This window comes from Orbicella franksi, chromosome 9 (genome assembly GCF_964199315.1).
Source record: "Orbicella franksi chromosome 9, jaOrbFran1.1, whole genome shotgun sequence".
NCBI lineage: Eukaryota > Metazoa > Cnidaria > Anthozoa > Scleractinia > Merulinidae > Orbicella > Orbicella franksi.
Window position 1 is genome coordinate 24,603,260 of NC_138153.1, and position 24,571 is coordinate 24,627,830.

A 24,571-nucleotide genomic window follows, 5' to 3' on the forward strand; every position below is an offset into this window, starting at 1 on the left:
CAGCTGGCTAATTTACCTGGTGCCCAGCCTTTAATGAAACCCCTGACCTGAAGAGATTACAAGATGATTATTATTGTGTAGATTTGATCCTATGCTAATGCTCTTGTTCTTTCTTCAAGAATTTGGAAAAACAGAAGGAATCAGAAGCCACAAAGCCAGAGTTTATGAGAGTTAGCCTCAAGAAATCCACTAGAGAGGTTGAAGCTACAAGCTGACCATGAGGCATCGGACCGTGCAGACTATCACCAGATAATATTATGTTTAAGAAAAATTCAGAAGGGTTGCCATGTAAAAAAAGGAAGAAGAAGATGAATTTGTTATTTTGTATTGACCAGTTCAAGTTAGATGTTCTTTCCATTATAAAGGTAACAAGATAACCCTTAGGAGATACGTAAATAATAGTTGTTTAACTTAAACAGAAAAAAATAAAATGTTTTGCTTTGTTTTTCTACGCTGCAGAGATGCCATATTTTCATTAAGAATTTCAACTGATCAAAAACACGGAAAATACATAGTTAAGGGGGTCGATTTAGTCAGTAGCTCACTGATGAATCAGTTACATGTACATTTCTTTAAGCCATACTTGATACCATTCTTGCTTTTGTATATAACGTCTGATGAAAGCGTGCACACATTTCAAAAGCTGTTGAAACACAATGGAATAAATTTGGAATGACGTAAACGTGTGTGACACTGCACCGACCGTTCAATCACAGCACGTGTTGCCAATATAACGTTCATTTTATAGTGTACTTAATACTTAATCTCATCTTTCATTACTAGTATATCATTCTCTTTATAAATATAATACGTATCTCATCGGACTAAAACAAGGGTCAGTTTTTGCGACGTTATACTTCTGTAGGCTCACAGGTTATGAGATTTCTTAGCTTTCCCTTGTGTTTCCTTTATTTATTTACGTTATTTTTTATATTTGATTTTTTTTGTTATTGATTTTACTTCTGTAACTTAATATTACAACCTGTAACTCGTGAACGATTATTTTTGTATTTCACTCTTTTACAGAAAGATTATGGTTACTTTTTCTAAGGTATTTAATGATCTTTGTCTAGTTTTCTTGCCTTGTTATTATATATTAGGCTCTTTTTGTTTTTTGTGAATTTGGTTCTGTAAAGTAGTTGAAGTAGTGCAGAATCCTCGTCAATCATGGCTTGTAGCCACTATCATTAACACTGAAATACTATCACAATGTCTACATTTTCTCAAGCCGTATTTGGCAAATGCAGATAGACTCTTGATTGAAAGGTGTTATATAGCCACACTGATAGACAGAATGAAACACGGAACCTCGATTTTGCCCAAGACTATATTTCGCGCACATTCTATGTTATAGTTTGTAATACTTGGTTTTATGATTTGTTCTTTCCAGACATTTACCCAGTTTGACTGACAAACGAATTTGTTATGTCCTCGTCTGCAACTTTATCTTCAAAGCAAAACTTCTATTTCCAAATTTGGGAGACGTTTAAAACTTCACTAGTGAACTGTTAAGTAACCGTTCAGTACGTTATTCTAGATATACTTCAGAACTTGTAGACCAATTTCAAGATCAATGTTAAATGAAGTAAACTGGCTGTTATTAACGATAGTTAAGTATTCAGAGTCATTATGTTGTTCGTAAACACAAAATAAAATTGCTTTGTAAACAAAAGATTGGTGTTGACGACTTTCAGTACTTTCTTTATTTCTGTCAATCATAGCCATAAAATGTATCCCATTTCCCAAGTAGCAAAATTCGACTTTCATTTTTGTTACCGAGTTGTAAAATTGCCGAGCAATATCCCATTCCTTGTAAAATGTTCGATGAGAAAATAATTTGTTGAAATCTTGTGTTGGTATATAAAAGGAAATGCCGAAAACACGGAAGCAGGAATAAGCGTCCGCAAACGGAAAGGCTGACAAGGAAGGTTAACAAAACTCAATCAACCATGCGCGTCTCGCCGATATTTTCAGTCCCCTGTCCCAGTTAACAATGACATGAAGTTTGGACTTCAGCAGCCGTTAGTAGTTGGCGTGTTTAACACTACTTTAACTAAGACTGCGTGGGAGACTATCACATCCCCAATTGTGGAAAATATGACATCTGAGACTGATGTTCTTGATATTCTGATTGAATTTTTTGTCTCAATTTGTTTCCTTTTTAACTTTCATAACAGTTCATCAGAACGTTGATATACTCCCGGTTTGCGAATGTTTCGCCCACTCTCAATAACAATCCCTGTCCTAATCCTGATCTCAGGCCCATTGCATCCAATCCATTAGCTAGAGAAACAAATGAAATGATCCCTTCAGAACAGGATAACCCCCCTAGCTCTCAGCTGGATTCAATGTAAGTGTGAGACGAGTTTAAAACAGACCAATTCTTTTGATCTCCGCTCCTTCGCACCTGAAATACTTCGTCTGAAAGAATAAAGATTTGAAAATATAGAAGCCTTGATTACTACTACCATGGTGCACTCCAGCCGCGTGCCATGGAGAGAATTGGGTGTGAGTGAGGGTAAGGGAAAACACCCTTTGTGGAAGGTTAAACAAAGTTCATCACAAGCAAACGAAATACATGATAGAGTCTTGGGATTATATCATCGACTTATTAAACACGTTTTAGATTACAGTCTGGGTGTCGGGCGATATCAGGAATGAGGCAGAAGCTGTTTATCGATTTGTTTATTCTAATGAGCCATTCTAAAGCAAAGGCGAGGGCGAGGACGACAACGAAGGCTGGTAAGTTTGTCATCCGTGTTTTTAACGTACCTTTGTAAGCCTGGTCCACTATTCCCTTAGTTACGTTCTACATTTCTACATTATTAAGTAGTTGAGCTTTAACTCTAATGATTTCAATAAGCATCTGGCGAATCCTACTTTTCAGCACAGTAATCCCAAATATATTTATCTGAGTGACACCGCACTAGAAATACGTTTACGTTACAGAAATGTTTCCAGATCCACTTAACGTTTCTCGGATTCGTTGTGCAATCTAAGGAATCCGATTTTTTAGATCCAATGCAAAGCCAGATATAAGATGATTTCTATTCATTTGCAAAGACAACAGTCAGAAGGCGCCCTGCTAAAAATAAATTTGCTAATTCCTTAGGCCCTTTGACCTCATTTGGTCCTGCATTCTTTCGTTAGTTGTTTTTCCCAACGTCACTTCAATTTTAATTAAAAAGTTCAAATTTGTAAGCCCACGATAGTCCAGTCTGGAACGTCATGCGCTTTCTGTTTCCGTAAAACAGGAATCTGGTATTGCAATGCAGGTTATAGCTTGTTTCACTTGTTGTTAAATTAATATGCATTGTCGACAGAAGCCATTTGGGTTCCTCGAGTTTCTAGATACGATATTTCCACATTACGTAATATTTCAAAAGAATGGAAATTGAGAAATGACATCTCCAACATCAACAACAACAAAATTTTATTCATTTAAATGAATGCGCGGTAGGTAGGTAAAGTCTGCATACGAGCCAAGAGGCCGATCAGGCCGGAGCTTATCCCGGCTTCCGTAGCATGAAGTGACTCGGAGTATTTCCACTTCCCCATGGATGGGATGGTAGTCCATCGCAGGGTTACCCCCAGCATTAAGTTCGCAGGTACCCATTTATACACCTGGGTGGAGAGAGGCACTGTGAGAGTTAATTGTTTTGCCCAATAACACGACACAATGTCCAAGGCTAGGGCTCGAAGATCCGGAAGCGAGCGCACTAGCCATAAGGCCATAATCAGTTGGTCCGCCTGATGAATTCTTAAATCTCGACTAATTGGCACCATTTGTTGTAGCATTCTTTGGTGCTAATTTTCACAGCATTTTACTTGAATGCATGTTGTAGTCCGTAAGACAAATGGCGTCTTCGTTTTGAGCAAAGACTGAGAAAGGAGACTTAGGAAAGGAAACAAGAACGCTATATATAAATTTGGAAGGTAAGAAGTCGCAAAATGGATGTCAGCTAAAGACCGTTGAAATTAGCAATAATTTTCATCTAACATCCTTCGCCGAGCAATTGAAAGCTGATATAATTCCTTCAAGAAACAGTATAAGCAGCATCTCTTACATTTAAATGCTTAAAAAATGGTTAATCACAGTCACTTGTAGCTATGTAACTTCAGTAAAGCATTCTTCTGTAATGTACTTTTGTTCTAACGCACTTAGCTTAACATGGTGGTAACCAAGCTCGAAAGCCTGGCAATAGCTACTCTGGTCATAGTTAATAGAGGGAAATAGTTATGAAACTCAATAAAGTTCTTTGTTGTATGTTTTTCAGTGTTCTCTTTCTTGGCCTTGACCGTGCACAAAACACGACGGTTGTTTACTACTGACCAAGGAACTAGCCAATAGAAATGTTTTGATTACGTAACTCGTGCATAGTGTATGAGCGAAAAACAAAAGATTGTGCAAAATAAATCTTGGCATCTTTGATGTTTGCCGGGCTTCATAACCATTCCGCTCTATTAACCATGCTCTGGTTACCACGCACATATCTTTTTATTCCTTTCCTTAACCATATGAAAAAAAGTATTTCTCTTTTCATATTTAGTTTATAATACTAATGTAAACTCTGTAAATAGTGCACAATAATAAAGAAATTGAAGCTGAGGTTGAAGAACGTTACATAACAGTCGAGCCGAGTTCGTCAGTCATGGTCATTATATAGGTAAATTTTTTGGCTGGTGTTACTGAAGAAAACAGATGAATTTGAGTAAAAGCATTGGATTCCGACATATGGGTGTCCCTGAAGTAAAGCAGTTGTAAAGAATGGTTATTGCACATCATTTACTCTTGTCAATATCCCAATATTCTAATTGTTGCGTTAGTTTGTGAATATGTATGGGGATTATAATAAACGCCTAACAGGCATTACAACCAAATTAGGCATCAGCTCATGTATTCGTTTCATGTTTACCCCTCACGTGTATATGAATGCATGTGACTGTAGGGTTTTAATATACAGATATGAAAGAGCTATTCGAAAGAAAACACGAGATCAAAAAATAGCCAATTTTGACTGCGCACTTCAGATCACGCTTTAAAATATGCAAAGCCTAATTGCTCAGTTTCCAAAAGAGCTCATTTTTGTTGAGATTTGTTAAGAAAACTTCCAAAAGCAACATAAAATTCAACGTTCCAAAACAGACAACAACAAATTCGGGTTAACAGGCGTTTTCGTAGTCGACTGAGAGTGTTGCCTTTTTCCTTTCAATTTGACAACAGAGGCATCTGGTTGAATACTGAGCAGGTTGGCACTTTTATATTGATTGTAAAGTGCTAAGTATTCCACTGAAGCGAATGATTGGTCGGTGTGAACATCACAGGTGAAATAATGTCTTCATTAGACGCGTAGTTTGACTGATCCGACTTGTCAACACAAACTTAGGAGTTGAAATATTATTACCAGCACACATCAGCTTAGCATTCATTTACTATTCACTAGTCGACTAAAACCTTTACCGGCAGTAATCGATTACGGGTTTGAATTGCCTTTGCGGCATACTTTTCGGTAGGTTTCACCTGTTAGCAGTTTTTTATCATTTTTATTTTTTGTTTTCATTCGATTCGCATCCGCAATGCAACCATCTCCGACCTCATCCTCTTTTTTTTTTTTCATTAATTCATAGAAAACACGACTGCAGCTGTGCCATTACGGTCCCATCTCCACTTTCTGAACACGGGCGCAGAAAGCTCCATGGTTTGCGCTCGAACGTAAAGCTACACTGCCATCGACTGCCCGCAGATACACTACTTTACCTGCACCAATCTGCGTGAGTTCTCATCTCAAGCTATCTCTTGAGAACATTGTACTCATTCAAGTCACCACTGATGGCAGGTGAGGTGGGGTATTAAAGGGGAATAAATGCACTTTGCACGGAGCATCTTTTTTCATTTCATCTTTTCTTACCACTATTCTTAGTTAAACAAGTCAGATTAGCTAGAGATAACGCTACAGACAACGCTGTAACGTTGTAGTTAGCTTTTTCTTTTCTATTTAACGCGGAGAAAAAAATTGCTGGATCCCGAAGTTGAAAACATGAAACAGTAAAATCTTCTAGTCTCGAAACACTGTCTCAAACCCGAAATGCTCTACTCATTCTCCTCTATTAAAAAGAAATAAGCAAGCAAAGAAGGGCTTTACTTAAGCTTTATAGTTATTCCAAAACAGTATCTCTTTCCCAAATTGACTGTGAGTCGATGCGATATAAAAAAAAACATGACTACAAAACAGATATCATTTTCTTAAAAGATCCATTTCACTTTAATTTACATGTTGTTATTCCTGAAAATCTCCTTCTCAGCGAAATGTCTAGTTCCAGACCTGTGTTTCATGTTTTTACGAAAAAAAACATCTGAAATATTTCACGACGAACGAAAAAGCGTTTATTACCTTAATTTTTGTTTTGGTTCAAACAAGAGACGTTGTCATGAAGGAAAAGTGACCCTGGATTGTCGGCGTCGGTGGTTGTTCATCTGTGGCTCCCGTGGAGACCCATAATTGTACTAAGCCATAACTCATTGGTCAAACCCAAGAAAATTGCCATCGAAACGAGCAGGCAGTGTTATTATGCAGATTTCTAAAATTTCATTACGGGCACTCTTTATTGATCACCTGTCATGTTGGCAGACTTGGTAGCAATATATATGACTGACTGAAAAGCTTTTCAGGAATATTAAAAGCTCTTTAGACAGGGGGCGACTTAAACGCTCAGACGTTTCACCATCTAGATAAAAAACCATTGAAGAGTTGGGTTTATGTTTTATTAACAAAACGGACATGAATGCAGCTTAACTTTATTTCTGCATGACCCAATGTTAAAATAGAACATTACTAAACCACAAAACATGCTACGAACTCTATTAGTATCCAAAAAAAAAACAATATTCATAACACCATGACAATATGGTAAGGAGGTGACTAATCAATTACGAAAACTGGCATTTTTCCGAATGGGATTGGAAATGTGTAAATGTTTTATGACAAATTACTGTATTGATATTACGCGGCGTACGGGCTAGTCACTACGAGAGGGCCGAAATCGCTACAACACTGACGCTAACTGAGAAGACAGCCAGGCAACCTAATTGCCGATTAGACAGACCTCAGAACAGAAGAGAAAAGGATTGCTCACTGAACTAGATGAAGCATAAGTTTTAGTTGAAAAAATTATCTTATGACGTGTACAGAGCAGCTGACATGATACTTAATAGCTTGACATGGTAAATCGGTTGCGACTGGTTAGGTAAGTGACAGTTACTGGAATATGAGTACGAATTTCAAGGTTAGTTTTCAGGAACTAGCGAATTATTGCCAGACTGACGATTATTTCTTTTTTATATCTAAACGACAACTGAAGATGGCTTATAATAGCTGGAGCTCGATTCATGATAATAATGAGTCATACAAATCATGGTTCCAAGAGAACTGCACAGGCGATGCGTATCTTAAATCGTAAGATTCCATCAGTAAGTAGATTACAAAAAAGTCTTTCAAAGAATTTCTTATTGGTTACAAGTCTGTTAACATATACTTTTTGGTCGAACCTTCGAAGCGAAGGGCTTGAGCAGCAGGATTAAACAATGACAATGGGTTGTATAATACCACCCACAATTAAACAGGAAGTCTAAAACAGCATGAAGCACCTCTTATATTCACAATTTACAGAAGAACGAGAACATGTTTTGATGAGAAAGCACTCATGAAATGTTTCTTATTTATTGTGGTATGGAGAAACAATTCCGACAGTAAATTAACATACGTTTTTTGGCACAAACTCAGACGAAAACATGTTGTCAAGCAGTCGGTTGAACTCAAAACAAAAGCGTTTATTCTGGATCAGTTTCAATACGAATCACCGTTCGAAGCCTTTTTGTTTGTTTGTCGTTTATTTAAGGCTTTGTTTTCATTATTACTTTTCTTAAATCGTTGCGGTGTATTCGGCACTGTAATTAAATGTAATTCACTTTGACGTATTACTGGCAAGAGAATATTGGCATGACTGATTAGCTCACGTCCCAGGCCGGGACCCTGCCACACTGTAGGACCCTGTAGAACGGTAGATTTTTTCCAACTCTTTAGTTTGAATCAGTGCAGAGCTCAAGGTTCTCTTTTCATCTGTTTTTTTGAAGGAAAACCCCATTCGTTTTTTAACTGAGAATATAATGATAAGTCTAACCAAGCTAACGTGAAGTAATTACCACAGAACTAGTCTTGCGGTTTTCAGTTGTGAAGCACGATACATAACCAGCAAAGCGGTGCTACCAAACTCAATGTTAAGGAAGCGTGTATCATCATTTAAGGATCTCATGGATATACGACGGCAAACGGCAAGGACGGCGCCTATTAGAAAATGTGTTTAGCTTTTCTATGAGATTTCGTAGTTTTCTAGATCTCTTCTGTGTGTCTGCATATCTGTATGAAAACGTGACCCTGCTGAATACAAAAAAATTAGTACAAGTGGTTCACGTTCCCCAGAAACTTGCAAATTGGACATTTCTTGTTTTTTGATTTCCAAAGGACGGCTACAAAATGTTCAAAGGTGCATAATGCACGTGCAAATCTATTGTATCTTTCTCGCTGCCGTTGCCGTCGTCTTTGGCGTAAGGTTCCTATTATTAATTATGCACTGCGCTCATGGGCTTAGTAAAGGTATCTCAAGTTTGCTTCGCAGTTTCTATGGCAATGTTAGAAAACCTGTGAATCATGCTTTTACCTCTGCATCATTTTGAGTTATATGATACACTTTGAGAGTTTGCAATTGGAGAACGGATGCGACTCAAACATTGGAATTTTACGCTTCTTTATGCTCTCCAAACCTACCGCGTTTATCTAATCCGATAATGCTCACTAAAACATGGATTATTTGTTAAGTCGATGTTAATTCATTGCGATAATAATTACGATTATTCTTAGGCAAAATAGAAGGATTTACGAGGATCTCCTATCCTTTGCTTAATTAATGCCAGACGAAATTTATCCATTTGTTATTTAGTCAAGAAACAATAGACAACGGAAGCTGAAGAAAACACTTCATGTAGTATGTAAGCTTGCATTTCCGTTTATTACAATTTTTCAGCCGCACAATATTTTTAATTACAGCCCTCTCCGATTGCATGCTTACGTCAACAAGCTCAGTTTATCTACGGGGCCACGAAATTGCAGCACTGTTGTGACCCCGCATGTGCTAGCTTCTCATGTTGTTGGACCAAAAAAATAGCGGCCATGCACTTGAACTATGTGTTGTCGCACGAACCGTCCTTTTGTGAGTCGAGGAGGAATGGGAAGGAGAAACTTACCATCACTGTGGTCCTGCTAAGCGTGAGAACAAGATTATTGATTGGCGATATTCTTAACATCCTATCACCAGTGATTAATTTAAGGCAAATTTAATACTCCTCTAACCTTGTCTCATTTTCCCAAGAATTTCAAGAATTTGCCTCCCATTTGAGGAAATTATCTGCCTAATACATTATGGTTTTTTCCTTTTCAAAATTTATTTACATTTTTTGCTGCCAGTCTCAATTTTCCATGTGATCAAAGCAAATATCATTTAAGCTATATGCGACCCCTTCCTTTACAACGGAAAACCTAAAAGCTTCAAGATCAATAAAATTAGTGATGTTTTTTCAAGCAATTGTTTTCTCTAATTACAAAAAGGCAGAATTATTTTTGGGAGTTGGTGCCTGTAGCAAGCGGTTCGCATAAAAAGTTTTGAATTACCTATCATGCAGATTGCAATCAACTCAGCCACGTTTTGACAATCGTTTAGGGCCATTTCACAGATGAAACTGCAGCAATCTTTTGTACCCCATCAGAGCATAATCGGGATTTATTACAACACGTTGAGTCAATATCAGCGCGCAGACGAAACACAGATTTTAAATTCTGCCCTAACAGATAGCGGTTTTGAACACGTTTAACGATTGGAGCTTATCGTCGTTGTACTGTTAAGGTACGTATAGTGCTTAATACGTTCGAACAAAAGAATCTTTCGGTGGACTTAGAGTACTTTAGACATGTATTTTAGCATCGTCAAATGAATAATAAAACCTTTTCTCGGGACGGCTTAAAACACTAAGCCAGTGAAAGAAAGCTGACATTTTCGAACGATGCGAATTGAAATGTGGTAAATTTTTTATGAGAAGTAACTCTGCGGCCGTTCAGTAAGCAAGCAATCGGTCCAGATGTTATCGCCCTGAGTAACCATCGCTAAATAGCACGCGAAACTGCAGACTGTGAAGCACTTACACGTTGATTGCCTTTTACATATGAACAGGTAAGAAAACGAACGACACGTTTCGCTAGATAGAAGTTATCGGCTCATTTTGCGAACCAAGTATGTCCAAATTGAATAGCACTATCAAATGTCGAGGGCACACGGACGAATCTGAATCTAACTCCATCCACATGATCGTGGGTGTTGAAACTTGGTTCAGTCGTGCGACTTGAAGGCTCTAAATAGAGTGTCAGAAATTTTGATGAAGTGACTTAATACCGAATCGGTTAGTAGTAATGCAACCAAAGCGAACGGTGTGCGCGGTTAAACGGAGTATAATTACAAGGAGTCGTGTGTAGCCCACGCACACTAGGGAAAAAAAGGCTAAAAAAGTACGATGTAAATATTGAATTTTCAACCTAAGAATAAAACGGTTTTTCGCTTGCTAAAGCTTTCCTTATTCTTTGCCGCAGAGGTAAGCAACAGTTTCGTATCACGTCTATTAACTTTGTTATTCTCGCACATCTTTAGGCTATTAAATCATCAATCATATTTATGAAAAGAAAGTCAAAAATAAAAATTTTGGTCAGGTTTTTTTTTAATAAGGTCTAACAGTTTTACTGATCTTTCAACATTATTCACGATTGTTTGCTTTGTCTTAGTTATTACTTCGCTGGATTTTCCCGATGCATTATTGACGCATCATTAGTGCACCACTTAGTAAGTTTTTGCTTTCCCATTATCATGTCGAGTTTAAAAAAATTGAGCAGCCTGAAATATATAACATTATTGCCCGACTTGTCCGGCTGAGATAGGGCTGCAAGTGTTGAAAAAATTATACATTTACGTATATTATGTATTTTTTATTTTATTATTATTTTTTTAACTTCCTGCACGCAAGTCCGTGCCGGTTTCCGAGATACTTAAAACCGGTCGGACCTTCGATAGTCCCCCAAACACTGAAAGACGTTTTTTTTCTTTTGAATGCAGCTCCGCTGCAAATGAAGCAGATTTTTTTAATTAACAGTAGACTTATAAAACTAATCTGGAAACCCATTACGATCTCTTATTATTCACTTGAACTCGTGTGGATTTGAGTAGTTTCAATTTCAGCGTTTTCACCATTTCCCAATCTGCCATATACAGTATATACATTGGCACCGGCCATTAGTGAAAAATAAACTTAAAAACTAAAAGCTTTGCACATAATGTTGGTGTAAAAAAACAAAACAGTTCTCTTTTTTAGTTCCAAGTAAAAACACAAATTAGTTGTGGCGTCTGAGCTCAAAAGCAGCTGTTTACACGCAAACTGAAAAACTGAGTTATCATTCAAATTCTTATTATAGTAAGACAAGCCATTATTAAAAGCATTTTCACTGATGACTTTTTTTCGTGTAGTCTCAACATAACACTAATTTCGCCAAAAGAGGACGAAGAAATGTAATCAGCAAAACAGGACAAAGATTTTGCGTTCGGGTCGAGTTTTTTGAGGATACGCAAATATGGTTTGAATTTCGGCATAAATCATTTGAAAAGACAGTATTAGCCCCAAATGAAACCTGGGTTCAAGGGGCAATAGTCGAGTGTCGGACGCGTGGGTCTGTGTTTATTAACACCCATGGCCAAATGAAATTCCTGTTATTTGGTTTAATTGTAGTAACCACCGCAGTATTGGTAAAGAATTGGTTCATAATTAATGAGAGAAACTGTGGTAAGCCATGCCACAATTCTAAGTGAATATGGGTGAAATTTGTTTCCTTTCTTCACGCCGTTTTTATTTGCGGTAATACTTGTCTTACCTCAGAGCTGACAAGGCGGCAGCTGAGTCTGGTAGTAAACTGAAAAGCGGCAACCGAAAATAACAATTGCTACAAGACAGTAGACCAACAAGATGTGTATCCTATCTTTTCAGAATACAATAAAAACAGCTAGCGACGAACCTATTTCAACCTTTCCCCCCCCTTGAAGCAAAACTTCAAGTTGTGTCTGAATGTTACCATTCAAACAGATAAACAGCACTTCCATGCATTAGTGTTTGTCTCCCCGATATTTGCGAAAGTATCATTTTCAGTTTTAAGCCAGGGTGCTTTTGGGGGTGAACTGGTTAATAAAGGACGCTAATTATTGAAACTGAATATTACAAATAAATTTAAACAACGAATAACCGGCTTTTGAAAAACTTTCATTGCTTCCTATAGTCGATTCACATGATGATTTTCGATGTTAACATATTTTTCACTAGAAAATTCTGTAAGATCTCAACTGAAGCCGCGGATTTGAGCGAAAATGAGTTGCGAGTAATTGTTTCTCTTAAATATGTAAATAAAAACATCATCGTGAATTCACGTAAGCATCCAACATTTCTCCACAAGCGACATTTTGTAGTAATAAATATGAATGCTTCCTCTTTTACTATTCCTTTGCGGTTGTTTGTCACAGCCTTGTAAAGTTGACTGTAATTGTGGTAAAAAGAAAACACAACCATGAAATATTAAAAATAACTTCCTTGTTCACCAGCTTCACTGTAAGAGTTTGATCGCAATTTATTCTACTTTTACTTTCTGGCTGACTTGATAAAAAATACTCAGAATTTCTTAAACCTCATGAAGTTTTAGGGAAAGAAAATGATTCAAACAGAGAATACAATCGATGCTTGAACTCCATAATAATGTTTTTTTTTTTACTAAGCTATTATTAGTCATTCTTGTGACCATACATGTTTGGGGCAGCTGATCCTTTATAGCCAGCCCAGCAGGGTTTTAACACGTTGTAATGTAATTTTGCTGATAGACTGTTTGAAAACGAAAGGCCCCGTATCATTGGCCAGTGTTCGCAAACGCACGTTGCGTGCTGCGTTATTGTGTGTGAAGTCGCGTGAAAAAATACCGCTGGCTTAGTTACCGGCAATAATTTTTTTTTCTGTTAATGTTCATGTGTTTAATACCTTCCTCTGAGACGGGTATTAAAATTTTAACCAATTCCCAATGGATTTCTCCGCAGAACAAACACCGACAGCGACAGAAAACATACAATTAAGAAACATCACGTTTACCACTGGCATGGACGGCAGTCATCGCCGAACGAACTGTGTCAGTGTACAGCCAGGAAATTCGTCCACGAACTCCGATGAAAAGTGCAAGAATCGTAAGAAGAGTGTTACACGCAAAATATCTGCCAGGCTCGACGCGTTTGATCAGACGATACTATCTTTCAGAGAATGCGACGCTGCTAAGAAATTTTTCAAGCGGAAAATAAAGATGTTGTCTACTTGTGCCTGTGCCATGGGACTTCTCTCGGTTGTTCTAGCCCTCGTGGATATAGAACTCACGATCCGAGGAACAGACACCAACGAAAATCTGTCACCAAACGATTTGCCTGCGATTTTTGATAATCCGTTTAGACTTGCAGCTGTGGTAGTGAAGTCCACGCTGTCGGTTTTATCGCTATTGACCTCCATGACAATTTATCGGATAAACGTGAACGAACTCCACTACTTGGTTGTGAGGAATATTTATCACGAATCAGAAAATTTCGTCATGACTTCACTGTTCCCGAGCTGTTTGCTCGAAGTGGCCGTCTGCCTGTTTCATGTTCCTCCCCTGTTAGACTACTATGGCATGCCTTATGAACTTCAGCTTTTGGTGTTTTTAAGATTGTATCTGATCGCCAAGTACACGAAAGAACACAACATGTTTGTGGACAATCAAGCCACGGCATTGTTCGCCTCGGTGACTCAAACAGAGATCTCGTCCATCTTCCTGGTGAAGGCCTATTTTTTGAAGTTTCCTTTCAGACTGATATTTACATTTTACTCACTAAACATTTTCTTGGGAGGATATTTTGTCTACGTTATTGACAGAGCACACAACACGTATTTGGTAAGTATGACTACGTTTTTTTTAAAGTCCATTATTACACAAGACTCCAAGTTTAAATCATTAACGCGCTCTGATCTAAACATAAACTAGGAGATTTACTTAGATGGTCATTTAATCCACCTTCAGCGTTTTCATCGTCTGATCTATATTCTCAGCCAAACGCAGATTTTTGAATCAATAATTAGTTTACTCTTCACGTATTTATTCACCGGTACAGCTGAGTTTTTCTTATCGCACTGAAAGTAGGGTATTTCTTTCTTCAGCAAGAGTTTGTTTTGGAAAAATAATGGTGTCAATTTCAACTATTCGACTCTGGCAACCTTTAAAATTACTCTTATTGAAATTGAGCCTGTTAAATACAGCAGAACTAGTTTACTGAGTAAAGCATTGGTGAAACTTTTTTTTTTCATTAGGAATCTTCGTGCGGCTTATTGCGCAAGATTTGACTCGCATCAACATTTCGTGTATTTGTATAGCGCAAAATGTTTTATCTGAGTAATCATAAAGCATCTACCACAGCTGGGGCAAAAGTGATTAAAAATTGAATAGCTCTTCATCCACAAACCTCTATTGTAATTCTAATACGTTTTCTTTATGCTGCTCCGAGTTACTTTTCTCTTAAACAAAGCGCCCCTTGCAAATTAACCCTCCCCACAGTTGGAAAAGAAAATTCCAATTTTTTGATCAGTCGACTACTGTTTTCTATGTCGCAAGCTTATCAACCAGTAACACTCCATTTCCCTATCTCTGGAGCGCCTGATAGCGACCTCTTGCCTGAATATGGAATATTACTGACACACACACAACAAACTAGTTCAACGTTTATCTTTCTTTGCTCTGTCTGTCAAAACATATTAACAAAAGAAAATTCCCTCCGGAAATGATGTGGAAAATGCTGTGCTTGTATCTCGAAAGAAACCTCGCTTGACCTGAATTGGAAACAGTTTACGCACACATGTTGAAATTTGTCAACAAACCACACGGAATTTTGCTATCAGAAAATTCCATCGCGGACCTGTACTCGCGACCAGGAAAAGATACTAGAATTTTAATTAAAAAAAATGTTTGGAACGCTTCTCTCTATCGAAAACAAACAACGATGATATCATACTCCAACAAAAAAAAAGCTAATACGGATTTTTTGTAGTCAGATGCAGAGATAACGTACTTTCAGAGCAAACGCGACCGAATAGGAGCTCTGAGATGGTTAAATTTTCCACTTTCAGGATACCAGAGCACTACATGGCGACACAAACTTTCTAGATTTTTATTACGTTTAAATTTCCCTCTTCTTTGTGTTTTCGTGCTAACAAGAGGGGTCAAGAGGGCTTCAAAAGGTGCATACGCCACATTTGCGATCTATCTTGTGTCCGAGGCGCGATTAAAACATTGTGTGCGCTCCTTATCGAAGGCGTTATCATGGCGAGAGCGTATAAAGAGAAAAAAAAAACATTACTATTTACTGCGCTGTTTTCTGAATTGTGCGAAAAACGGAGTGAAAAGATATTGGTTAACGGCCGAATTTACTCTTTTTGTGTGTTTTAGTTATGCAACTAGAAATCAATAATTAGTCTCATGAACGTGAAAAGAAGCTTAATTGGAATACACATGCCGGTGGTATTGCATGGAGAGATGTAAAGCATTAGAAAACCAATGAAGAGGGTCACTCTAAAAGCTTAATTGTTCGCTAACCTCTTATAACAATACCACGCTCCTGGAGATATTAACGGCTATAGGGTTAGATTCAAAATGGCCCGGAGCTATTGTTTTGGTCGCTGACAAAGCATGGTCTTGGAATATAGTAGTATTTGAGGTAATTGGTTCAAGCTACGCTCATGAAGCAAGAAAACTCGAAAATATTGTCTGTTATGGAAAATTTCCAGAGAACGAAGTTCCTTCGAGCGTCGAAAAACTACGTGGTAAAACGCCCGTAAAACGGAATTTGAAAAATGTTTCTGCTTGCAAGATGAAATTTGTTTCTCAGTTTTGACTTCGGTTCATTAACGCCTAAGGGAAGGAAAAAACTAATCTCCTAGCATTTGGTTGATGATCGTTGATTATTCTGCCTAAATATGTTGTGTTGTGAAACAGTAGGGAACATGCAGTCTCGATCGATAAGACACCATTCTGTTAATTTGACTTCATGACATGCAAATTACCTCCGCAACAAAATATACTGTACAAAAATAACAAAGCTATTTTATTATTTAAACAACGCAAGTCATTTGTTTACCAAAGCTCCGATCTGGTTAATAAGGTCAAGTTTTTCTCTTTCTAAATGAACCCCTCACAGTTAAAATTAAGCGAAGGTCGGTTTTATTCCTTTTACAACCATCAAAACAACCCGGGCGGCACAAAATGAAGCTAATTTCGACTAATTGTCCGGTGATCTCCCGTGGATATTGGCATCCATTAAGCTGACTTAGTTCATCGTGCAGAGGATAGTCAAGAGACCGATAATGACGAGTGTAGTTATTCAGTTATTTAGTTTAGGCCACATTTGTTGCTTTTAAGAAATGTCAACCCGAGAGTTGACTCTTGACCACTCTACTGTTCGTTTTACATAACAGAGACATGAGAATGACTATTTGTGTCAATTTCAATGCACTTTAATCCATTTTTCATTATTTCAATCTGCTCTCTAATCTCTCTCCTTTTAGCACCCGTTTTGACGTTAATGCACATAAACAGATTCTTTCTCAAGATCAAAATGTTCTTTAAAAACGCCAAAAAAGAAAAAAAAAAAAAAGAAAAGAAAAGAAAAACAAGGCAACTTTAAAACGTTTTTTTGTTGTTGTTGTTTTTTGGGGGATAGCAAAACAGGTTTTGAGCTCTTCTCTTGTTAAAGCCATTAATAATTGCAGGTGCAATACATCCCTATTTCTTTGAACTCTCCAAACAATATTCCCATGAACTGGTAACATTCTTTTATATAGGATAAGTTGTGGCGTATGTGGATTAAGTAATATTGACTAAGAATAGAGAAACGTTTAGCGACTACTACGGACCTATAGTAAAAATTCAAATCAGTATGGATCTTGATGACGCACTTGCAAACACCGATCAGAATCCAATGAATATTATTTGAAATTCATCAGAGCGGTGTCAACACCTGTTAGGTGTTAATACCGTTTTGTTGAACAATTCCCAAATTTTAATTAGTCGACACAACCAGGATAACACAAACAAAACGAGGAATTTAATTGAAATCACAAAAGCTATTTTAGAAACAATTTCAAGCTTATTTCAGCCTGAGAACAAATTCTCTGGACGTTTTGCTAAACTGGAGGAGTTAAAAATGCCAAAAACATACGAAAAGAAAGTTTTACAAGAATGAAGTAAAAGTTTCCACTTGAACATTCATCTGACTCCAACCTGTTTAGTTAAAATGTCTGTCGCGCGAGCATACCTTTTTTCATGTAGCTAGTTGCGCGCGAATGCATTGCAAGAGAATCTCGACCAAAAGCGATCTGGCGAGCGACGCAACTAATGAAATGGAAACAGGTGGTTTGATAAAAATCTGATGTTATGAATCAATTACTAACTGCTTTTGTGAAAACGGCACTGATGAAAAATTACCCTGATGCAGACTGTCGGCAGACCTGCAGAACGGCTGTAGATTTCTTGCAGAACATTGAGCAACCACCTTAATTTGGTGATGATGATCGAGTTCAAAATCCACATTTTGAAATAAGAAGAATATCGGCTTCATTGTGGACTAAGAGTTAGATTGATAATGGATCTCTGCTAACACTAGACACGTCGGCTGCTTCAGTCTAAAACAGCGGATAATCGACCCAAGTTTCTAATGAATAAATATTTGCCTGTAAATAGAATTTTTATGTCTTCTCCCCTGCATTTTCGTTTCCATAATCAAGCTGTATTGGTTTCGTGGTAGGAGCCAATGATAGTCGAGTTAACCTCCCTTTAATGTTGTGTTTAGGTCATATGTCCAACCAAACCATGTGCTTGCCATGCGCCCCGATCTATCTGCGGTGAATATAAGTTTTTTTGAACTGTCGCCTCCCCATGCTCCATCCTCTTGTTTATGCATTGTTAGTTAATTTTCATGCGTTTTCATGGCCCTCACCTTTACTGGACAAACAATCGTTGGCGAGAAACAATCGTTAATTTTGATGTTTTAGTAAGGGTGGCTATGAACCCTTTGCCCATGGCAATATCTGTTGAACTCAACTATTGCCCAGTCAATTAAACAGAGCTTTTATCTTGCATGCTCGGGATCACTCGCTGTGTCCCCCAATAATGAATATCCAATCAGTTGTGTTTTGTCTCTCTTTAATTCTACCAACAGGACACCGTGTGGATGCTCGTTGTTACCATGACAACGCTTGGGTTTGGTGACGTTGTTCCAAAGGCAATATTGGCTCGCGCTTTTGTGGGGTTTGCATCGGTGTTGGGAATATTCCTGATGGCACTGTTCATTAGCGTCGTTCACGAAGCACTTCAACTCAAACAGCAAGAAAAAAGGATTCTAGCAACAATGGAAAACGCAGGTAAACTCACCCGCACTGTATAATACATTTGTCTTTGTTTGTAGTATGCACATAGATAACAAATAAATAAATAAATAAATATACATTTATATAGCGCAATTTTCCATTAGTTGTCCATGGCGCTTTACAGTACTTTCAAATTAAAATCCTAAGTTTAAAATCCTAAAATTAAAATCCTAATCCTTTAAAAACCAAAAATCCTAAATCCTAAAAGTTAAAATCCTAAGAATTAAATACGCTATATAATACAATCAGACTACAAATAAAAGGTAAAAAACTTTAACAAGATAACAAGATAAAACTGTTGAAGAAAAGTTAAAACTTAATGGCGAAGGTGAGTTGGCAGCCCCATGAATTCGTTCTGTGTGCATGTTCAGTCTTACACGATAAGAAATCGAGTACGAGAATACCTGGTATAGCAAGAACGTACAAAGGTGACTAAATGCCTTGTGAACCGATATAGTAATAATAATACAGATAATAATAATAATGAATTCATTAATTAATTACATTGCGCCTTTCAGCATGCAATGATCAAGGGCGCATTACATCATAAATTCCGAAAATTATATCAAATTTTTAAAAGTTAGTTTAGAAAGGCACGTTTTGAGCAAGGATTTTAACTGTTGAGCTGTGTTTGATTTCCTTAACGAGATAGGTAAGGCATTCACAATGTGGAGCAGCAACAGAATATAAAGCATTGTACTTGAACAAAACACCTTTATAACGATACAAATGTTTTCAACATGGGGGTTTCACTCACTTCACTCATATCACTTTTGAGCTGGCACAACCAAAGGAATCAAGGAGTTTTTATTTTTTCTGAACTATTAAGGGTAAATGGCCTCAATCTTTCATCTCTGATACAGTGCTTTACTTAATGATAACTTACCAGTCAGTTCATGTAAGGACTGTGTTCAGTAACGTACTGTTTTTTCTGGTTGTTTGACTTTCAAGGCTACAATACAAATCATTCAGGACGGATAAGAAAAGATTTCATTACAAATTTTCAGACCAACGTTGTCATGTTACATTCAGTTTTTCGTATCACTTGTTTCAATACTTTGCCGGTAAAGTTGTGACGTGAAATCAGTTTACGTATTCAGTTTGCTGCTTGAAATAATTGCGGTTAGACTATCACAGTAAATTTATGATTCCCTTTTGCAGCTGTTTGTAGTGTAGCAGTGCATCGCTATTCAGTCTTATTCAAATTTTTGTCTCATTCCCACCTGAAAACTGAGTTCTGACTGTCAGTAACCAGGCCCTTGAAGCCAAGTTTAAGTTATTGTAGACAACCTTCCATTTTGTTTTGAAATTCGAACCACTAATAGGGAAATTACAGCAGAGGCTCGCGAGAATTTCGCAGACAGCAATTGATCGAAATTTAACAAACCAAACTTTTAACTTAGGCTGATAGACAACCCGCGCCGTTGATTTCCCGCGCTTTTAATCCAAGTTCCCATTAATCACGTGGGCAACACGTGTCAGTAATAACGGTTGACTCCCCTGGCTTTCCATTAAGCTAGCTCCTGTCCAGTATAAAAAAAAAACAATTTGAACTAAGACTTTGTAAAATGTTGGAAAGTTAAATTTAAATAAATGTATAGGCCCTTTCAAGTTTTTAGTTTTGAGTTAATCAATTAAAGGATGGCTCTTTCATTTCGTCCCAATGGTCTTCCGTTTCTTTGTAGAGCACTTATCAGAGAAAAAGAATTTGGCTGCTACCTGCATCCAAAGCACTTGGAGATTACGTCACTTTGTAATGGAGAACGCAGATGCGCTCATCTTAGATGACTGGTTCAAATCTCAGAAACTTAGACTGCTCCAACACAAGATGTCAGAAAACATTCGACGATGGAGGGTTGTCCGAAGAAGCTGGTCGCGAGGTAAGCAAACTAAATTACGTTGGATCATCACAACAACAAGTTCGAGGAACAACAAGTCCGCTTCAGAACATAGAGACAAAAAAAACCTAACCAGTTTCCAGAACGGCCAAGGGGAGGTGAAAGGGTGAGGGGGATACTGACATGGCGTGACCTGTTTTCGTTTAGGTTTTTACTTCTTAAAACAACAAAGAATGAAGGAAGTAGCCTCAAATCACAGTACATTTTTGGCTACTAAATAGAAGTCAGGAGGGTTAGTTTGGTCTTACTGTTGCTGATTCAATAGTGCATACAAAAAAAAACAACAACAACACAAACAAAAACAAAACAGTGATCATAATATGGACTCGGGTGGGGCATCAATCAGATCTCAGTTGCTAGTTGTCGTACATCTTTTTAATAGATGATTACTGGAAGAAGTTCTTCTTGAATGATGACATTGCCATGTTGCTGACTGATGTTTCGAGGAGCGTGAGTAACGTGGAATATCTGCTGCAGAAACAAATGGGTGGACGACGAATTAGCCGAAGCTCACTAAAAAGCCTAGGCTCACCGCCGACAATTTTCGAAGTAAGGTTTCTCGTTTCTTTCGTAAAAAAGCATATAGACGTAGATCACCTTTGCAGAGAAAACTGAGGAACGTTTCCTTCGTTTGATTATCTTTAAAGAGTATGAAAATTGTCTTTAAGTGATCATTACAGCAGTGCGCCATTCATTCTCTGCCTATTTTTGTTTCTATGTTTTACAGGAACAACCACCGAAATCATCTCTGGAACCTCCTCATATAGATAAAAACAGAAAAGGCCAGGCAGTGCTTGTTGACTCATGGCGGCCATCAAAGACTGGACAAAAACAGAGACCTTCATCTCTTAACTCAACCAACTCCGAGGATGGCCAGCCACTCCAACATCTCTCGTTAACATACAATCAAGTGGACAAGCTATCCCTGAATGGACACAGTAATCACTCGCCACACTGCAAATTACTCGACTTTGATGAGAACAGTCGCACCACCTCTTCGTCCTACCGGTCTAGGTTAGAGAGTGATCCTATCGATCGAGGTGTCATGCCCGCGGACGCCCTGCATATAAAGGTGGAATCATTGGAGAATTCTTTGGATCAAATTTACCGCAAAATGAAGAGTGACCTCAGAGACGTTCGCGACTCGATAAAGGTGTTGAGCAGACATTCTGCCGAGTCGTCTTCGACAACAAGTCCTTTACCGCCCATGGGATCAAAAAATAACATGTACCACTTTCGCTATCCACAAACTAAGGCTGAGCACATTGACGTGTGACGAAATACCAGGAGACAAGTCTTCAGCGACCAGTACATTTTATGGATAATCCTTTTTTCAGAGGCTTGGTATCTCAAGCTCTTAATTTAATCTCAAAGTTTATGGGAGAATGTTCACGTTGCTTGAAACTCTCAAGATTGGTTCGCGTAGAAAACCAGGTTATTTGACTATCTTTTGTACGCCAGATATCAATATTTTTATCAGATCCAAAGTTTCCGCTTCCAGAAGCTGCCGCCAGTAATATCCTTCGGGAACTGCTGAAAAAGTTCCTCGCAGCAAATACTGGGTTAAATACTCCTGTGTAGTGTACAGTAACCTTGGTTTCAGGCTACAAGGAAACAAGGTCGAGCAGGTCACGTGATACAGGAAAACGGCGAGCTGAATTCAACCGCTCAAACTGTTTAAATGACTAAACTGACCTGGAAATGTTGGAACAATTGACATTCCTTTTTTCAAATTCAGAAGACAAAGCTGGAGGGGAGTTACATTTCACAATTCAGAGAAAACAACTGTAATCACTGGGAGTCCATTGACCGGGTTGATTAAGTATATTACAGTAGAAGGATGAAAATTTGACATTTGCTTTGTAAAGACTTTTGAAATAAGTCACTTTTTTGTCAAGTAAAAGATCCAACAGAAGAATTCCTCAGGTGGATATTAGGCGAACGAACTTGAAATGGTGAGCTTTCGTTTAGCTTAGTAAACCACATATGAATGTGTTAAAATTTCAAAACTTAAGCCGCCTTTCATTGCCAGAAAATGCTGATATTTGTCTTGGACCTATCTTAGTGCACGGATAGGTTTTTTCTGCGCCACATCGTAACAATTTTTCGACTATAAGAACTCTATTGCAGCAAAAGGATTTATAAAAATGAGGTAACTATTTTATGGCAGTATCATAATTATTACTGACGTTCCATATAGCGAGAAATTAGAGGCACCTCCTACGTCATAAAAACCTATGCAGCTTGGAATTCAACCTAAAAATATTGATCAAAACAAAGTCATGCAGGCCATGATAATTACCAAAAAAAAAACAAAAAAACAATTAACAGTAAAATTATCCCAAGTAGTAACTATATGAGGCGGATTGTTCGAATGCTGATACCACGGCTTTGAGAGTAAAGGAGAGTAAAGGGTAAAGTCAATTATAGAAGTACATTATGTATATGGTAACTCGGCTTTTTGAGACTAATAATATTAGTTCAAGGAGGGGAGGGTGGGAATAGCGCGGAGGCGTAGGGGGTGTTTGGTACTTTAAAACCATTGATGTCTGTCTTTTAAGTTTTAAGTTTAAGAAATCAAACCAAAAGGTCACATTTACTACTCCGAACAAAATGGAATCCAATTCAAAAGTAAATTTCAAAAACTAAATAAAAACAATAAAGAGGGTGATTTTAATAGGAGCTTATAGAGCGGTTTTCACTTGAGTGCAAAAAGTAATTGGTTTTGAATTACTGCGCTACACGATTGGTTAAAAACTTCGCGCCACGTTTTCATCCAATCAGAGGTAAAACCAAACCCAGTCGTGATTCGCTCGCACACGTTTTCCCGCGCTTCGCGCCAGCTTCATGTATTTACTTTGAATTTGATTGGTTCCTTGGGTAGTCTGTGTCCTTTGTGATTGGTTAGAGTGGTTCCTTAGGTTTTTGTTTTAGGACACTTATTTGAACACCGTTCTAACCCATGTCATTGTAAGAGAGTAATAAAAAGAATCACACAGCTGTTTACCTTCAAGTTTGCTTACACATGAGTACCTCACTTCCCCAAGCCTTTGATACCTGTTAGACTGTCGAGACTAAAAATGACGTGTTTTCAGTGTCTAGAAAGTCCTATGTGATGTATGCTACTATTTTTATGGACTATAAACATTCGTATTGATACAGAAAAGTATTTTACCATTGAAGTTGTCCATGTGTTCAACTCATGTTTGTGATGGATAATAAAATATCGATGATGGAAAGAAGTGTTGAAGTTCTGTAAGCCTACATTCACCTCTCAGATTTCTCCTTAACCAAATAACATGTCAAATTTTTTTGGAAGGAAAAAAACCCACTGATTTAATCCGACTTAGTGCACAACATCAAATAGCTAATTCGCGATCCAGAAATAAGGAAATGTTCATATCACGTTCATCACCACTGATACACTTTAAAGGTAAAGGTAAAGTCTGCATACCAGCCAAGTGGCACATCAGGCCGGAGTTTATCCCGGTTTCAGTAGCATGAAGCAACTAGGCGTATTTCTACTCCCCCTGGATGAGATGCTGGTAACCCTTCAATCACTTGGGTGGAGATAGGCACCAAGAACACCACACAATGTCTCTGGCCAGGGCTCGAACCCGGACCGCTCGATCCGGAGTCGAACACACTAACCATGAGTCCATCGCGCCTTTAAGGCGATGGACTATTTAAGTCGAAGTACAAGTATGAAACCGGTGACTAGCGCCGAAAAACACAAGTATTTCTGACTGTATGGAATGGTAACAGGGAACAACGAATGAATATCGCAGTTCAATATCCCCGGGGGGGGGGGGACTCCCATATGGAGTGGACAGGGATGCTCGTCGGAAATTTTGAATTTAACCCCTCAAAGAGACCAATCTGGGCGTGGCCGAAGCTTATGCAGACCCCTAAAAGAGACCAGTTTATGAAACACACAAATAAAAAGTACATTGACTTTTAATGATGGCGAATTTGTTTACATGATGAGCAAATATAAAGAATCAAAATTCTCTCTGTTTTGTTATTTCTTCGCGTGCAACCCGTAACGAGACCTTGA

At 38.0% G+C, this 24,571-nt stretch overlaps 1 protein-coding gene across 4 annotated transcripts; it reads left to right on the forward strand.

The window, feature by feature from the left end:
* The first annotated feature begins 226 nt into the window (after positions 1 to 226).
* LOC145498656 (uncharacterized) lies at positions 227 to 24,569 on the forward strand. Of its 4 annotated transcripts, none has more exons than XM_081478573.1 (7): positions 227 to 2,742; positions 5,629 to 5,837; positions 13,219 to 14,096; positions 18,409 to 18,610; positions 20,302 to 20,496; positions 20,897 to 21,063; positions 21,242 to 24,569. In XM_081478573.1, the coding sequence occupies exons 2-7, from the start codon at positions 5,831 to 5,833 to the stop codon at positions 21,788 to 21,790; spliced, it is 1,998 nt and encodes a 665-aa protein (XP_081334699.1). In that variant the 5' UTR covers positions 227 to 2,742; positions 5,629 to 5,830; the 3' UTR covers positions 21,791 to 24,569. The 4 variants fall into 4 exon arrangements, with proteins under 4 accessions (XP_081334699.1, XP_081334698.1, XP_081334700.1 ...); XM_081478572.1 differs by lacking the exon at positions 227 to 2,742 and adding an exon at positions 5,069 to 5,510; XM_081478574.1 differs by lacking the exons at positions 227 to 2,742; positions 5,629 to 5,837 and adding an exon at positions 6,811 to 7,245.
* The last annotated feature ends 2 nt before the right edge of the window (positions 24,570 to 24,571 follow it).

What these genes read in the sequence shown, in the direction of transcription:
- LOC145498656 (XM_081478571.1), top strand. Translation starts at nt 13,203, where the DNA reads ATGGATTTCTCCGCAGAACAAACACCGACAGCGACAGAAAACATACAA. An exon ending in AGCAACAATGGAAAACGCAG is followed by an intron (nt 18,611 to 20,301) that starts GTAAACTCACCC and finishes GTTTCTTTGTAG; the next exon opens with AGCACTTATCAGAGAAAAAG. An exon ending in CACCGCCGACAATTTTCGAA is followed by an intron (nt 21,064 to 21,241) that starts GTAAGGTTTCTC and finishes TATGTTTTACAG; the next exon opens with GAACAACCACCGAAATCATC.